Raw genomic sequence first — 18,180 nt, forward strand, 5'->3', positions numbered from 1 at the left:
GACTACCAACATTTTCACATTTTTACCTTATAAAGCAGTAACACAATGATTCCAATTAAATATAATTTAGTTGTATCATTTTTTTAGTCAAGAAACTGGCTCTAATAATCTATCCTAATCCTAAGCAATACTGACTTCATTAAATATAAATATAAATTGGGATCTCTGAAAATTAAGATATAAATGAGATAATTTGTTCTATGAATAGAATTCTATCACTAATAAGCAATGTTTTGTTTTTGTTTTTGTTTTTGTTTTTGAGACAGAGTCTCGCTGTCGCCCAGGCTGGAGTGCAGTGGCACGATCTCGGCTCACTGCAGGCTCCGCCCCCCGGGGTTCACGCCATTCTCCTGCCTCAGCCTACAGGCACCCGCCACCACGCCCGGCTAATTTTTTGTATTTTTAGTAGAGACGGGGTTTCAGCGTGTTAGCCAGGATGGTCTCGATCTCCTGACCTCGTGATTCGCCCGCCTCGGCCTCCCAAAGTGAAGCAATGTGTTGTTTAGTATGCTCGGTGTCCATTAACTATTATTCTGGTATAAATACTTAATTTTCCTTTGTGCAGCTACCCCTCCTCCAATGAACAGTTTCTGTGCAACTCTCAAGCAAGATTCCCTACCCACCCACGGCAAAGTGTTGGATTTATGACTCAAGCTATACATATCAGTTGCTGTCTCCCTGGAATATGAATTTAAAGCATAGCAACAAAGAGTCTTTAAGTGGTAGGGGCTTATCTATCCCCCAGAGGCAAATTGAGATTATCCCTTATTTCCTGCTCCCTAGATCTCTGAAGCAGTTGTGTTTCATATTCAGTCTGAAATCTAATTGTTTTACTATCTTTGCAATATTCTCCTGTTAAATTTCCTTTTTGCTCTAGCTCCATTAGCTAGAATGAGTTTTCTGTTACTTGCAGAAGATCCAAATAAATTAATTCAAATATACAACATGCTAACTTAAAATGCAAATTGCTTATAGCAATATAAAATATAATCTACCTTTGCTTTCTACAGGTAATTATATTTAAAATTCCAATGGTTAAATTAACTCCAAACTTAAATTCAAACCAGAAGTGTCTGCATCACTTACATTTTTTTCGGTCCATCCATTCCTCTAGCTCTGCTAAGTTGACAATTTGTCTTGTCCTCCAAAGACCATGTCGATATCTAACACGGTGGATTAGTCTGCCATACGTGTTAATAACTGCTTTCATATCTGGTCCATGATCCAAAGCCTACAAAGACAGAAAAGTTCCTTATATATTTCTGGTATTTATATTTAATTTGATTTTGCCTCTTTCATTTAGTCTATTTCACCTAGTTTCTTAGATTCTGGGTGTATTTATTGTTTATTGCCTAGGTTGGCTAAATATATGCATTGTAGAGTAACATAATCTCCCTGAAGTTCAGAGATTTCCGTTATGAATTGCTTTGTCATTATATATTCATACTTCCCATAGAATAGAGCTTCCAATACTGGCTTCTTTCACAGACACTTCCTATACTTGTGTCCAGATTTCTATAATATGTAGCCCACTCTGCCAGAAACGATGTAGTCTTATTAAGGTATTATTCCGTTATAAATTATTCTTGTCTAAGCAGTCCACTCTGGGTGCTCAAATCTTTGTCTCTTACTTCCTTTGGAAATTGTACATTCATATCCTTTACCTATTTTTCCCTGGGCTTTTAAAGGTTTATTTGTTGTTCTTGATATCTAAAAATCTCTTTGAATATTCAAGAAATTAACCCTTTTCAGCGTATGTGCAAATTTTGTTTTATTAGTTTACCCGTGACTACATTCTTCTGTGTATGCATTTTCAACATTCCACCAGAACAGTTTTTTATTAAAGTTTTAAATATTTACCTATTTCAAATTTGTTTTCTCTTTTCTAAAGAGCCATTCCCTTTTAGTTAACAAGTCAATTACTTTTACATTTTACATTTTCTGTCTTATTAATGTCTCTATATATCTTTATTAATTCCTTTCTAAATAATGTTTAGATTTATTTTCCTGTTCTTGACTTCTTAAAGGCTTAATTTTTTAAATTTTCATTATTTCTTGTTTGTTTAGTAATGTGTTTACATTTACACATTTTTCGCTGAGTTGGCTTTCCTTTTCTCTGTTTTGCATACCATATTATAAATGAAAAAAACTGAAGCAGAAAATCTTTAAATAACTTTCCCAAGGCCCCATAGCCAGTAAATTGTATCATTGGTTTTGAAACTAGCATAGAGGCATTCCAGAGCCCACTTAATTATACTCTACATTCCTTTTAATTTAGTGTTTTCATCCTTTTTTCTTCTTGAGACAGAGTCTCGGTCTGTTACCAGGCTGGAGTGCACCTTCTGCCTCCTGGGTTCAAGCGATTCTCATGCCTCAGCCTCTGGAGTAGCTGGGACTACAGGCACTCACCATCATGACCTGCTAATTTCTGTATTTTTGTAGAGGTGGGGTTTCACCATGTTAGCCAGGATGGTCTCGATCTCCTGACCTCATGATCTGCCCACCTCGGCTTCCCAAAGTGCTGGGATTACAGGCATGAGCCACGGTACCTGGCCGTGTTTTCATCCATTCTACAATATTTTTGTTTGTTTCTTTCCTAGCATATTTCATATTACGCATTAATTTTTTCTTTTCTTCTCTTTTTTTTTTTTTTAGAAGTTTCCTCTGTCACCCAGGCTGGAGTACAGTGGCGCGATCTCAGCTCACTGCAAGCTCCACCTCCCGGGTTCACGCCATTCTCCTGCCTCAGCCTCCCAAGTAGCTGGGACTACAGGCGCCCGCCACCACGCCTGGCTAATCTTTTGTATTTTTAGTAGAGACGGGGTTTCACCATGTTAGCCAGGATGGTCTCTATCTCCTGACCTCGTGATCCACCCGCCTCGGCCTCCCAAAGTGCTGGGATTACAGGCGTGAGCCACTGTACCCGGCCCATATTACACATTATTTTTCTTGTTTCTGTCATGTTATTTTCTTTTTATGTGAAATAATTTTTTTGTTTATTTGAATGAAAAATAAATTAGCATAATTTTATTACCCTCCTCTTCTCCTTTCTCCTTCCATCTAATAGCAGATTCTGGATGTTTGCTAATGTCTCTCAACATTTAATAACATTTTTCAACATGTATTTTTAATCTGCCTTTTGTTCAATAGGATTTTGTCTTTTAAAAAAATAATAAATTGGTCACACTTTTGGCACATTCCCTACATATGAATCTTAGTGGGAGGCAGAACTCACTTCCCACAATTTGAAGCCAAAAGTCAGATGCTCATGACTCATACCTCTTCTGTTGCTAGGATACACACACGTGAACTTCATCCATTATCTCCACCAATCCCAAACTTTGAATGGAAACAAATAATGCTTTTAAGAGTGAAACAATGGGAAATCTATTTGTGTGATAGAGTAACTGTAGTACCAATATACATTTTTCAAGGGCAGCATTTGTGAAGTCAGGAACACCCAGGATTCAGTATCTGCATCAGACTCTTTCTGTATAGGATTTGGCTGGATTACTGGGAGCTACCCAGCCTTTACTATTCCTTTATGTTTCTGAACTTAGTTCTCTAGACCTCTGTACAATATCCTATTCAATATCTTTCTGCTTAAATCTGTAAGTGGATTTCTTTTGCTTATAATTAAGAATCAAGCAGTTTTTTTATTGTATCTTTAAAACCTGAATAGAAAAGTTCCCTCTTGGAATGTGCTACTTGGACAGATGATGTTTCTGAGAAAAGGAAGGGCATTGGGCAACCACCAACTTCAGTTTGAGTACCTTTTCCTCTGAATGTAATAACTCTTTTGGGGAACACAACCTATCTTGTAAGCGAGCCCTTTTCAGATCTCAGGCATTTGGAAGGTTACCTAGGGCGTTTCATGGTTAGGAAGTTGAGCCAGAGAAAATGACAATGGTCCATCCATGTGGTTTTTATTACAGGGAGTGTCCCTCCCAGCCTTTTGCATGGAAATATGCTTCAGCTATTGTGCTAGTACATTTCAGTATGTAAATCTTTCACTATTAAGTCTAAATATTTCTCAAGGTAGAATTTATCAGAAAAAAAGTACAAATTTCTACTTACAACAGCAATATTGTAATATAAAGAGTTATTATAAATTACTGATTATAATATTCCAATTTCTGTTATCTTAATGGACAAATGTATTATACTTATCAACATTTAATAAAATTTTCCAGTATTTATTTCAGTTTGCTTTTGCTTGATATGGTCATGTCTTTTTTTTTTTCTTAAGTAATTTATTCATTGTTTGGAGAATTCCGCCATCATATGACACTTAGTAGGACTTAATTTCCATTGGTGTGTTTCTTATCAGTTTGTAAGAGATTTTTATATGTTAGGCTTTTTTAAACTTTGTCATACTTCAGCAATTATTTTGCCAGTTTGACTTTTAACTTTGAAAAAAGATTCTATAGACCTATAAGAAGATATCTTGACCACATTTGTTGATTGAAGTCCCACCTTGTCTAAGCATTTAGGTATGAAAATATCAAAAAAAATATTTATTCAAAAGTCTTATAAAAACAAAAGGGAAAATGTTTTTAAAACAGCTAAACCTATACACAGTGAAATAAAAATTGAACATTCTAAATAGTTATCTCAATCGCATACACATAAACACACACTTACAAATATACAAGCCACAAATACCATTAAGTGTGAATCTTATATTCACTTCCCCATCCACTAAGAAACTAGTGAAGACCTTATCCATGCATAGCTACTGGACACGTGTCTCTCCTAGGTTTGGTTCCTCTTGCCCTCTTTCAGGCCTCTCCTCTGTGTCACTGTTGCTTGCTGTACTCATCTTGATCTGAGTCAAAGAGATTATTTTTACTACTACCTGAAGGATATGCCTCAATCACTCTATGTCTAATTGCTCAGTATAGAAACTGTTAAATAAACATTCTCAGTCAACTTTATCATTAAATATAAATAAAAATATATTGTTTTCCCCCAGTGTACTCTGAAAAATGTTAAATAGCAGCTCCTGATTGCCATAGAAAGGGTGCCTCTCTATAGGCCGTGGTTCTTGGCTTCATGTCTCTGATGTGAGCTCACCTGGATTAGCTCTATTAGTGTCAGGTGGGAGTATTATCTAGCCTTGGCTTTCAGCAGGAAACTCCAATGTTCATGTTGAGCCTGACCTGAGAAAAGACTCCACCATTTGCAATAATTGGACACTTCTGGTACCAGAATGGCCTCGTTTTATAGTGCTCTGCAGCTAGACACCCTTGTGTTTGATTCTCAAAATTCATTCTCAACTATGTCACTTGCAAGATGTCCAATTTTGGGTAATTATATCTCCATGCCTCATTTTTCATAATTACTAAAGAAAATTATACACCCTGGAGAAATGATACTACTACAATTCTTGATCACCAACATCAGTGGGGTTCTCAAAGTGGCCTGGAATTTCATGCATGCTTTTTAAGGCAACTCTCTGCCATTTTCTGTATTACCCCTATCTCCTCAAACATTCAAACCCATCTAAATGCTTACTCTCACCAAATGGCCTAATTCCTTACTTCACAAAGGAAGAAAAAACAATTAGTTTATTGCAACCCCAACTTCTCACCAGCAAGTCTAAACACTTAGCTGCATCTACACATCTTCTTCTCCTGCAACAATGGAGAAATATGTTTCCTCTCACTTAACGCTAATCTTGTCAAGTAAATTAGAAATCCACCCCCTCCAATCTCCTTAAAGGCCTTATAATATGGATTATCTTCATCTTTCTTGTATTGACAACCTTTCCCTCTTACTGGCTTCTTCCAATGAGCATTTAAGCATACATAAATATTTTTTATCTTAAACTATCCTTCTCTAAACCTCATAGTGCCTCATTTTATCTACTGCAGATGTTTTCACTGCATGAACTTACTGTTACTAAAGCCAGAAAATTCTGTCTAGCAGCATTGGAGACTATGGACCTAACCCTCTTCCTTGTACTGCCTTTCAAGTTCCTTGATCTAGCACATTCTGGTTTTCTTCTTACCTCTCTGGTTACTACTTTAGTGTTTATGGAATACTCATCCTCTGCTTCCCCTTGAACACCAACCAGTTTCTCTCAATTTTTCTTTTTATGATTCTCTCTTTACTCTATATAGTCTCCCTAGACAATGACACTGACTCTCATGGCTCCAGTTAGTATCAGTAACAATGATTCTCAAATCTATGGGTGGTGGCAGGTTTCAAGGAGGGCACCCTTGGTCAGGGAGCTGCATCAACATATTTAGAAGAGGTTTCTCAAATTTCAAATCCCTCCTGGCCCCAAAATGCTGTTATGTATCCTTCACTCTCTTGAAAATAATTTATTAAAAACATGTATTAGGCTCCCAGTGTGGGCCAAGAATGTACAAGACCTTGTGAACAAAGATCAGGAAAGATAAAATTTCTGTTTTTAGGAGGTTGCATTTTAGTGAAAGGAGCAATAATCTAATAAACAAATATATATTAGGTGGTAGTAAGTGCCATGAAGAACAATAAAGTGTTTTAAAAGAGACAGGGAGTGATTAGAGAGTTATTTTGTACAGGTTAGGTATGGGGCAGCTTTTCAACAATGTGACAATGAGCAGAGACCTGAATGAAGTAAAGGAGCATCACCTGGGGGAAGAGCTTTCTCAGAAATATGATGAGATTCATTGCCAAAATGAGGTACTTTTATAGATGAGAGGGTTTTACATTCTTCTTCAGTGAAATAATTTAAGAACTACTGATGAATCCCAAGTCTTTCTATATGGCCCAATCTCCCTTCTGAATTTTGGACCCATATACTCAACTGCTTCCCAGACAACTCAAGGATTTCCCACAGAATCTTTAAACTCAGTGTTGAAAATTGGACTCAGTGTTAAAAACACAGTGTTGAAAATTGGACTCTACCTTCGTTCCTTTCCTCTGCTCCCTCTTGCCTGCCCTTTCCCTTAAATTCTGCATTTCTCAACCTTACACTAGATTGCTCAAGACAAGACCCTGGAAATAATTCTTGACTCCACCCTCTTCTTTATCTCCAAATACAACCAAACCCAAAGTCCTATCAACTGTCCATTTCTCCATCACCACCATGCACTGGATTACTGAAAAAGCATGCTAGTTATTCTCCCTCCATTTTGTCACTCTCTCCTCCCAATCCATTGTCCAAAGTCAGTAATTTTTCAAAAATACAGATCTATTGGTGTCACCGATCTATTTTAAAGGCATCCATTCTCAGACACCAAGTATAAACTCCTTATTAAGGTTTCTAGAACGTTATTAATCTGATTCCTACCTTCAGCTTCCTTTATTGCCATTGTCCTCCCAGCTATTCCCCAGCCCGTAAATGTAAATAGCTCACCTAAGCTCATTGATATTGTCTTTCCTGTGCCTCTCAGCCTCCCAGTATACCTGATAAAATAAAGCCTCACCCTCCAGATCTCAGTTTATTGGTCTTATCCAATTGCCACATCAAACACACTTGGGGTTAAATGGCCTTTCTAAATGCTCTAATGAAACCTAAGACTTCTTTCAGTTGTCTGCATTGCTCACTAGACTATGTATGCTCTTCACACATCAGGCAGGAAATTGGACCCAGTATACGGTAACTATTATCAAATCAAAAAATACATATGTTATTGAATAAATGAACATAGGTCTCCAGGTACTTGTGTTAGCACACATGTTATGTAATAAAACTGTTCTATACAACAGGAGTCCCCAACCAACTGGTCTGTGGCCTGTTGGGAACCAGGCTGCACAGCAGGAGGTGAATGGTGGGTGAGCAAGCATTACTGCCAGAGCTCCTTCTGTCAGGTCAGTGGCAGCATTAGATTCTCATAGGAGCAAGAACCCTATTGTGAACTGCACATGCAAGGGATCTAGGTTGTGTGCCCTTAATGAGAATCTAATGCCTGATGATCTAAAGCAGAACAGTTTCATCCTGAAAACATCCCTGCCCCTGCTCTGGTCCATGGAAAAATTGTCTTCCACAAAACTGGTCTCTGGCGTCAAAAAGGTTGGGGATTGCTGCTATACAAGGTGACCTGTCCTATAGGTTCATGAATAGGTTCAGATTTTGTTACTATTTCTGTTTTGTTCTTTTGAGATAATGATAGGAAATTCCTACTTTATCAAATTTTCAAAGAATTCTATAACGTCCAAAATATTGAAGACCATTGAGTTATTCTTATTGTAATACTGAAATTCAGATTCTCCAGGGCTGTTCCAAATTTGTTGATTCAACAAATATTTATTAAAAGCCAATTTCAAACACTTTTTATTATTGTAGCTATCAACCATTCCTATGTCCTGGAATTTCAACCTTTTTAGCCAATAGCAATGGAATATATTTAATTTAGTATTAAAACTTTAAAATTATAAATATTTAGAGAAAAATATTGAAAGCAAGTAAGAGCCTAGAAGCTTTACATTGAGGAACATACCCTGTTTTGTGTCTTTATAATTTTTTAATATCATTATTACTTATACCAAAACACATGCAAACAAACAGCACAAAAATTTTTAAAGGAAAAGGACATTTTTAATTGTGGAAAAATATTCATATTAAAATATAGCAATCTCTGTGGTCTTTTGATGTATGACTGGTAAGATAATTTGATGCTGCTTCATTATTTCCAAATAATTCCAAACTAAATTTTTCATAGGGAATGGAAATTGTACAGTCTCTTGAGTAATCTTAAACTTGGAGCAGACATTCTAGCAGACACTGTCCACAGCAACAAACTCTGAAGTGGCAGTAAAGCAATATGACTATGGAAGTCTCCCAGTGGAGGGACTGCCACAGTGCTGACAATTATCCAGTGATTTGCTGTGCACCCTCTAGAGCAGAAAGTTATCAAGAATTCCCCCAACAGCAACCCTTCACACAGGCACAGTCCAGGAAACTTACTATTAACTGCATTACAGGCTGTCACACTAGGATTTTGACAGTAGGCAAAACAACTTTAACCACATCAACAAAACAATCATCCAACAGACAAAGCACCATGCCAGTGATGGAATAAAAAAGAAAATCAATGATCATAACAAATTTTATAACCAAATAAAAGTCAACAATCTACTTTATATTGGCTCTGATCCTTTAAAAGTACTTTTTTTAATCGCAAATTCTATCTCCATATAGAAATTCAGCATTTTCTTTATCAGTTAAATCACTCCTTTTCACCCTCATCTTTGGCCCATTCTTTCTCAATTTTTTAGATTCATTTCTGTCCCAGAGGTTATGAATGATTCTATAATTATTTCTGATATTAGGAAATGCTATAATTAAATTATATAGCATGTATCAAATGTGTGTAAACAGAACTTTAAGGATGTGTGTGTGTGATCTCCTTAGACTGCCATGATAAACTTTTACAATTATATTAATTCATCCACTCAAGAGGTATTTGTTGAATGCCTACATATAATCAAATACAATAGGTATTTGTTGAGTGCCTACTACATACTAGACACCATTCTAGGCATTGGAATACAGAAACAAACAAGACAGATGTGGTGGCAGGCACCTGTAATCCCAGCTACTCAGGAGGCTGAGGCAGGAGAATCGCTTGAACCCAGGAGGCAGAGGTTGCAGTGAGCCAAGATCATGCCATTGCACTCCAGCCTGGACGACAACAGCAAATCTCTATCTCCAAAAAAACAACAGCAAAAAAAAAAACAAAAACAAAACAAACAAACAAAAAAAGTAGGTACACAGAATTTTACTTAGAAAAATCAGAGGCATATTGACCAGATGACTATTCAAAATTCTACTTAATTGAATCTAATGAGAAATTTTAAACACATTATAATATCTGATGGATCTCTTACCTTGGTCATTACTCTTTGCAATCTTTTCCGTTCAAGCCATCCCCTGACATGTGCCTGCATGATGGTGACCATTCTAATCAATTTTGGGGTAATCACGAATTTTTTTCTTTCTCGGAACACTTGGAAGATTTCTATGTGTGGTCCAATTCTTTTAACTTTACTGTCAAGTTTATCAGTTTTATTTGGAGTACCTTTTATCCTAAAAATAAAACAATTTCTTATTATAGATAATATGAAAAATTAACGCTTCCACAGTTTTAAATTATTTCAATGATGAGTACATTGAAATAGGAAATATATTATAATTGGTACATAGAATTCAATACATGGTATCACCAGGACACATCAATAAGGTCCTCCAAAGAAGGTTGAATATGCCAAGATCAATATTACATGGATAAAATTAACCTTCTAATGAAAAGAAATCCAAAAGAAAGTAAATTTGTCAGTCTATCTACAACTATTCCAAAAAGAATGTTTTCATATGACACGGCAGGCTAGTTCAAATAATTTTCCTGTCCCAGAAGCTATTTTAAACTACAGAGTACTTCAAAATTATTTAATTATTTGGCACTGATATTCTGTTAACCAAACATCATCAGAAAAGTAACTTCGATTGAAATGCTTTGAATTGAGAGTCTCTGTACTATGGTGGTAGGATCATGGCCTATAGGATCAGCAGATGGGAAGGGTGATACTGCAAACAATGACCAGTCTGCAATACGGCTATGGGTGACTGTGGTAGTTAATAATGAGTGTCAACTTGACCGGATTGAAGGAACAAAGTATTGATCCTGAGTGTGTCTGTGAGGGTGTTGCCAAAGGAGATTAACACTTAAGTCAGTGGGCTGGGAAAGACAGACCTACCCTTAATCTGGGTGGGCACAACCTAATCAACTGCCAGTGCAGCTAGAATATAAGCAGGCAGAAAAATGTGAAAAGAGAGACTGGCCTAGTCTCCTAGGCTACATCTTTCTTCCATACTGGATGCCTCCTCAAACATCAGACTCCAAGTCCTTCAGTCTTGAACTCCAACTGGCTCTCCTTGCTCCTCAGCCTGCAGACAGCCTATTGTGGGACCTCCTTATGGTCATATGAGTTAATACTTAATAAATTCATATATATATTCCATTAGTTCTGTCCCTCTAGAGAACCCTAATACAGTGGCCCTAGCAGTGATTAATAACATTTGAGAAAACTGAAGATTTACTACCATTAACAGATTATCTGTAATCTTGGTAACCTTGTGTCAGCTTTTTCTTTATATGTATATACCTGTTATGTTTTACATATGATAGCCAGTTTTTTCGAAGTCTTCCAAAGTCCAAAGTCTAGTTCTCTTGCAATTTTTAGCATATAAAAATGCTTTCTTCTTCTTAATGTTTTTATTTCTGCCCTCTCACAAATGGAGTTCCACTGACTGAGATGCCCAGGTAAATTCATTCACCAGGGCTGAGTCTTGCCCCCAAAATGATCTGTACCTACACCTCTGAATCCCAGACCCAAGTTTCTTGATTCTCAGAGTGAATCTGTGACTCACGCTCACTCTGTTTTTGCATTATTTTCTTAGTCTGTTTTATTTAATTTTTATGTTAAGTTTATTCTTAAGTCTTGTTCTGTTTTGTACATGGCCATTATTTTTATTCTCTTGGTAACTGAAATGTGGAGTATGATTTTTATTATTTGACCCAGCCACAAAGTTGCTGTTTGGTGGTAGATGGCAGGAAATCCCAGTTCTGTCTTTTCATATTTGTCTTTCTGTAGTTATTCTTGAAGCTTGTACTATCTCCTGATATTCTCTATATTGTATGTCATTTGAACACTAGCATAACACCATTTTTGAACACTAGTTTGAATATCATTCAAGAGAAAATTTCCCACCCACTAGAATGGAGATCAGCCCCAGGTTAAGAAATTCTCATAAGAAGAATTTGTTGGAGATCTTTTTTACTTCCTGACCTTCCTACTCCCAAGTAGCTGCAATGAACCAGTGAGATTTGTTGAAGCACAAAAAACTGTGCTGTATATTTATTTTTGACCTATATCTAAACATGTATAACTGAGGCTGCTAGTTCTCTTTGTGTCTATGTGTGTAAATGAAAAAAAGTCCTTTTCCTCTTTGCAAAAGGAAATAAATTAGCCTTGTACAACATTCTTATAACTGTAGCTCTTTTGTATCAGTGGCTGATTCGTTCTATCATTCTCTTTCACTCTCTTGAAAATTTTTATAAATTACTGAGCCAAATATATATCATTTTGTACACTGAGGGATAGATGTCTTATTAAACAAAGCTGCCAGAAGAGCTGAAGAATAGGAAACAAAGTTTTGTATTTGTTTGTTTAAATTAAGACTGATTTTGAATAGCTTAGAAAAGAGGCAGCTCTGCCTTCTAAGAGGATTTTTGCTTGGCTAATATAATAAATTTTAGGAATGGGCATTGATGTATGAGATCAAGTGGAATGCAGGTGAAATGGTAATGATTACTTCTGGCTTGTCCACAGCATCAAGATCTACTATGAAATCTAAGAGATTCTGAGTTGACATCTTTTTCTCATTTCTCTCAGAGGAAATAAGAGGACTGTTATAGAAATAGTTAAATACCCAAGCCAAAAAGTGAGGGAAGGTTTCATGTTCTAACAAGATGCAAATAGCAAAGGAATATGTGTGATGGTAGGGTGATATGTAATGTGTATTATTGAAGTGACAGCTCTAGGTCATTACAGTCTTCTGGTCTCCTAAGTTGCCTTGAAAGGCACAGAGTTTTTAATCCTCTACTGAAAAGTTTGTGTGTGTGTGTATGTGTGTGTGTGTGCGTGCATGTGTACGAGAGAGAGAGAGAGAGAAAAGAGACAAAGAAAGACAGACACAGACAACAGAGGCAGAGAGAGAATTGAAAGTTATTTGGGTAAAAGCTGTAGTTAATATGAGTGATCAGAACTCTATTACATAAAAAATATGAAGAAATGCAAGCATGTTTACAAAATGATGAATGTGATTTGTCTGGTTTTCATTAACAATTGAAAAGAAATGAATTTTATCTTAGGTCTGAAACAGATGAACTTTGATCAATACTATATCTCTAGATAATTGAAATGTTAAAGAAAAGACAAGAACAATTTATAGAAGTGAACAATTTATAGAAGTCTTGATGGAAAACAAATTGTATTTACAAATAATGAGTTTGAAAAGAAGCTAATACACTAAATTTTGACAATGGTAAATTTTGATGAGCTTAACCATAAAACAGAGAGGCTTGTGAATCCTTAACTATAAAACATTACATAGGTGGTATATTTTAAAAGTAAAATTAGAATATGATATCACTTTTGTTACACTGACAAACTGATTTTTGATTACAGTCTGCTCTTAACATAGGGAAAACCATTCTGTGCCTTCAATATACTTTGCCCATATATCAAAAAGTTCATATTATCACATAAGTATTCCTTTTATTGTGCTTGTGAATCTTTTTTCTCTTCTTTGTGACTTTTTTGCAAAGTTTGGTATTCCTAACATTTAAAGTTACTTAGTTACTTGAGTCTCTGTTACTTCTTTTTTACTCAAAAGGCACCTGTGACTTCTGTTCATGTTTTACTTCATCTGACAATTTTTTCAATATTTTCCCCGCATTCAAGTTCCAAATTTTATTTTATTATTATTATCCTTTTTTGAGACAGAGTCTCGCTCTGTCACCCAGGCCGGAGTGCAGCGGTGCGATCTAGTCTCACCACAACCTCCGCCTCCCGAGTTCAAGCAATTATCATGCCTCAGCCTCCCAAGTAGCTGGGATTAGAGGCGTGTGCCACCACACACAGCTAATTTTTTGTATTTTTAGTAGAGATGGGGTTTTGCTATGTTGGCCAGGTGGGTCTTAAACTCCTGTCCTCAAATGATCCCCTGCCTCCACCTCTCAAAGTGTTGGGATTACAGGCATGAGCCACGGTGCCAGGCCTCAAGTTGCAAATTAAAAAAAAAATGAACAAAACAATTATAATGTCTTTTTAACCTATCTTTTGGGTATCCCAGATGGCTTCAGGATCATACCAAAGATTTTCTTCTTCACTGTATAAAAGGAGGGCTGCAAGACATGAGAAGGTATGTCTTGTGTGGTTGTTATACAAATGTTATAACAATTTTATTTTTTTTAAGCCAAAGATGTTTCCTATATATTTGTCCTTATGTTTACTTCTGCATATTAGGACCATTGGCTCAAAAGCTTGCCAGCTCCAAATTCAAAATTCTTAGACATTCAGTTGTTTTAAATATGGCCCAAATAAGCATATTTTTAGCCGTTTAGAGTCTACTTGCTCTGCCTACACCATGAAATTGCTTCCAATATCTGTTAGACATCAATAAGGCACATCCTGGGGCTATAAAAGACCTCATGCCACTGCTGCTCTTTGGAGCACAATGACCCAGAGATTCTCCATCCTGTGGTTGAGTGTCATCATCTAGACATGGAAGTCCCCTCTCTGATTTCCCTCTCCCACAGGAGATCGCTACTCCTTCTGGGTAGTGGCTCCAGGTCACGGTCTCTGGAAGGCCTTTGCTGGGAGAGACCTCTCATGCAAACCTATCCATGTGCTGCCCAAATAAAGCTTGGTATGGGCTACTGCCACTTCAGGGTCATGGCTTTTCCTTGACAAGACTCATGATCCTTGACCTTGTTACAATGCTCCATATTTTTATCTAATTCAATACTGTATTGAGGGCTGTCCTGTTTATCAAATCTCAAAATATAAAAAGAGGTGACTAATCAGGAAAATTTTGGCCTAAGTTGAATATGTAACAAATAAAATATTAATAAAGCCAGGTACAGTGGCTCCATGCCTGTTATCCCACCACTTAGGGAGGCTGCGGCAGGTGGATCATTTGAATCCAGGAGTTCAAGACCAGCCTGAGCCACAAGGTGAAACTCTGTCTCTACAAAAACAACTATGAAAAATTAGCCAGGCATGGTGGCACATGCTACCATGGGAGGCTGAAGTGGGAGGATTGCCCAAACCCAGGAAGTCGAGGCTGCAGTAAGCCATGATTGTGCCACTGCACTCCAGCCTGGGTGACAGAGTGGGACCCTATCTCAAAATACACATGTACATATATATATTTTTACATTAACATAAACATATTAGAAGCACAGTGCGGTATATTGATGGCCAATTAAAGCCTCCTTAAATCCATACCTTTGCAACGTGATTGTGCAGACCTACTCATCAAGAGGTGGAGCCTGTTCACCTACTCTAGGACTATGAGCTGGTCTTGTGAATCAGTCTAGCCAATAGAATCCAATGGAGTGATAATGTGCCAGTTCTAAGTATGTGCTTTAAGAGACTTTACACAGTTTCATTCTTTCAGAACCCTACATCTACATGACAATAAGCCAGCAAGTCTCTAAAGGATGAGAAGCCACATGGGGAAGAGAGAAGTTGTACCCACTAGCGTGAGCCCAGGTCTGGACCAGATCATCATTATTGTTGCACAAGAAATAATAAATAGCTGTTGTTTTAAGCCACTAAGTTTGTGATGTCATTGTGGCAATAGATAACTGATGCATATACTTAGGTTTATACTCAAAGACTAACACAATAACTGTCAAATTGATTTTTTGAAAGATTTTGTTTCAGAGGTAAATTATCTGTCAAGTCGTGACATTAGGGATGAAATTTTTAAAACCTTGATGTTTGTCAATGTCCTTGTTGTCAATATGTTCTTATTTCAAGGTGATCAATGACTAAATCTATACAGAAAAAAAATATGTATGTCTTCAGTAGAGGACTCCATTCCTCTCCACTCTAAGATTGTTGATTATTACAGCAAATTTTTGCTAAACATATTATACAAATCAATCATATCGTTAGCAGGTAGTTTCTGCCCAAAGCCCTGCTACAAGTTACAGGTTATAAATTTCATCTTTTGAAAGAAACATCAAAAGAACGGTAGCCTTATGAACAATGCATTTTCTTAACAATTTATAGTAGCAGAAAAAGACTTATGGGTACAGGTTTCTCAGTTTAAACTGACATCATAACCATGAACCTGTTAGACTAAGCAAAAGAACTGATTCAGGATTTCAGGACTTTTTTTCATCCACAAACAGAAAACTTCATATGGTAATCTGCTTAAACCAAGATCAGCAAAATAAGAATTAATTATCTAGAATTGAATACACTGATTGAATTATGTTTCATATTTATTTTTTAATAAAATATGAGAAAGCTTTGTCTTTGAATCAATTTATAAACTTCAATTTGTTTGCTTTTACTAGTACAAACTGGAATAAAATATCCTTTAAATAGTATATAAATGGTTTCAACTAACCCCTCAGAACTTGAGGGGAAAAAAGTCCTAATGAAAATGTTCATATATATAATAAGTTAATAAATCATTGTGAATAAGTTTATGGAAATTAAGAACACATTTTCATTTATTTTATCTTTAAAACAAAATAGAACAATAGTTAAATATATATATAACGTCTTTACTGAGTTCATTATAGAAGTATGTATTTACAAAGTTTTAATAAGAATTGATACTTTTTTCTATCATAATGTAATTGAAAAATCAAGTTTGTAATCCATTTTCCATTTTAATATATAACATTTAAAGGTAAGTCAGTAAACTAGTATAGTGGCTCCTATTAAGGAATGTGGATTTAATCTTTAGGTGAAAATGATGCCCACTAGGTCCTCCTAAAAATCCAGCACGCTCTTTTCTATATTGGTTAGGGATTGCCAACTAATGGAATGTTACAGGAAAACACATATTGGGAAATTTGAGGATATTAAAAAGAGAAAGGGGGTGCTTTTACCATCATATGCAATGTAGGTAAAACCTGGAAGAAGAAAATTGGATGATTCCTAATTCCTAACCTCAATGAAAAAACTGACAGGGGCAATAAAAATCCTGCTACATAAAATCATTACGAAAGAATATAATATGACCCCAGGGGATTTATCAGTCTTCTAGACAGAAGTTACTGATATGTTAGTATCATATGATTCTAGTTTTGCTAATGAAACAATAAAAGCATCCATGTTTTAAGCCATTCCTTATTCCACATTTACTAATGAAACTGACTCAGTAAAACACCAGGTTAATGATATTGAATCAAAAGTTGCTAGAACATGGGCAGAGCATTCAAATAGAGATTTCCCTAAAGAAGACATACAAATTGCCAGCTCAACATCACTAATCATTAGGGAAATACAAATTAAAGCACAATGATTTATCACCTCACACATGTTAGAATTTACTAACAGAAAGAGAAAAGACAGCAAGTATTGGAGAGGATACAGAGAAAAGGCAACCCCCGCACACTGTTGGTGGGAATGTAAATTAGCACAACCTTATGGAAAACAGTACAGAGGTTCCTCAAAAAACGAAAAACAGAATACCATTTAATCCAGCTATACCACTCCTGGGTACACATCCAAAGGAAATGAAATCAGTTTGTCAGAGATATCTGCACCACCGTGCTCACTGCACCACCATGCTCACTGCACCATTATTCACAATAGCCAAGATATGGAAACAACCTAAGTGTTTGCTAACATATGAATGAAAAAAGAAGACGCAGTATATATACACAAAGGAATACTATTCAGCCATAAAAGGAAGGAAATTCTGTGATTTGTGACAACATGGATGTACCTGGAGGACATTGTGCTAAGTGAAATAAGCCAGATACAGAAAGACAAATACCACATGACCTCATTCATATGTGGAAACTAAAATGTTGATTCCACAAAAGTAGAGAGTAAAATGGTGGCAAAAAGAGCTGGAGCATTTGGGAGCAGGTGTTGGGGAGATGTTGGCCAAAGGATATAAAATGGTATTTACATAGGCGGAATAAGTCCAAGAGATCTACTGTACAACATGGTGACTATAGTTAACAATATATTGTATTTTTTTTTTTTTTTTTGAGACTGAGTCTCGCTGTGTCGCCCAGGCTGGAGTGCAGTGGCGCAATATATTGTATTCTTGAAAAATGTTAAGAGTGTGGACATAAAGTGTTTACACCATAAAAATAATAACTATGTAAAGTAATGTGTATGTTAATTAGCTCGATTTAGTCATTCCACAACGTATATATACTTCGAAGCATCATGTTGTACACAATAAATACATACAATTTTGTCTGTAAATAAAAATAAATAATGAGTACACCAAAGAAACAGTTGCTGAACAAACTTATACAGTCACAACCATGCTTTATGAATGCATCTTGATCACAAGATAGGGATGAGAAAGCAAACAACTTAGCTTCCTCCATAATGCATAAGTAGTATATAATATCTTACAATCAAGGGGAATAAGCACCTGCTACCCTGTGACAAACAAACACAGGTAATTCTGTC

General features: G+C 36.2%; 1 protein-coding gene across 2 annotated transcripts in view; it reads right to left on the reverse strand.

Annotated features, from left to right (window-relative positions):
* Positions 1-18,180, reverse strand: part of IQCM (IQ motif containing M) — a 474,519-nt gene that overhangs the window by 213,379 nt on the left and 242,960 nt on the right. For both annotated transcript variants that reach the window (XM_030816223.1, XM_030816224.1), the window contains 2 exons: positions 9,823-10,021; positions 1,087-1,231 (listed from right to left, as the gene is read on the reverse strand). In XM_030816223.1, coding sequence (XP_030672083.1) covers positions 1,087-1,231; positions 9,823-10,021 — 344 coding nt within the window. The remainder of the gene's footprint in view (positions 1-1,086; positions 1,232-9,822; positions 10,022-18,180) is intronic.

The sequence above is a fragment of the Nomascus leucogenys genome, chromosome 7b, assembly GCF_006542625.1.
Source record: "Nomascus leucogenys isolate Asia chromosome 7b, Asia_NLE_v1, whole genome shotgun sequence".
NCBI lineage: Eukaryota > Metazoa > Chordata > Mammalia > Primates > Hylobatidae > Nomascus > Nomascus leucogenys.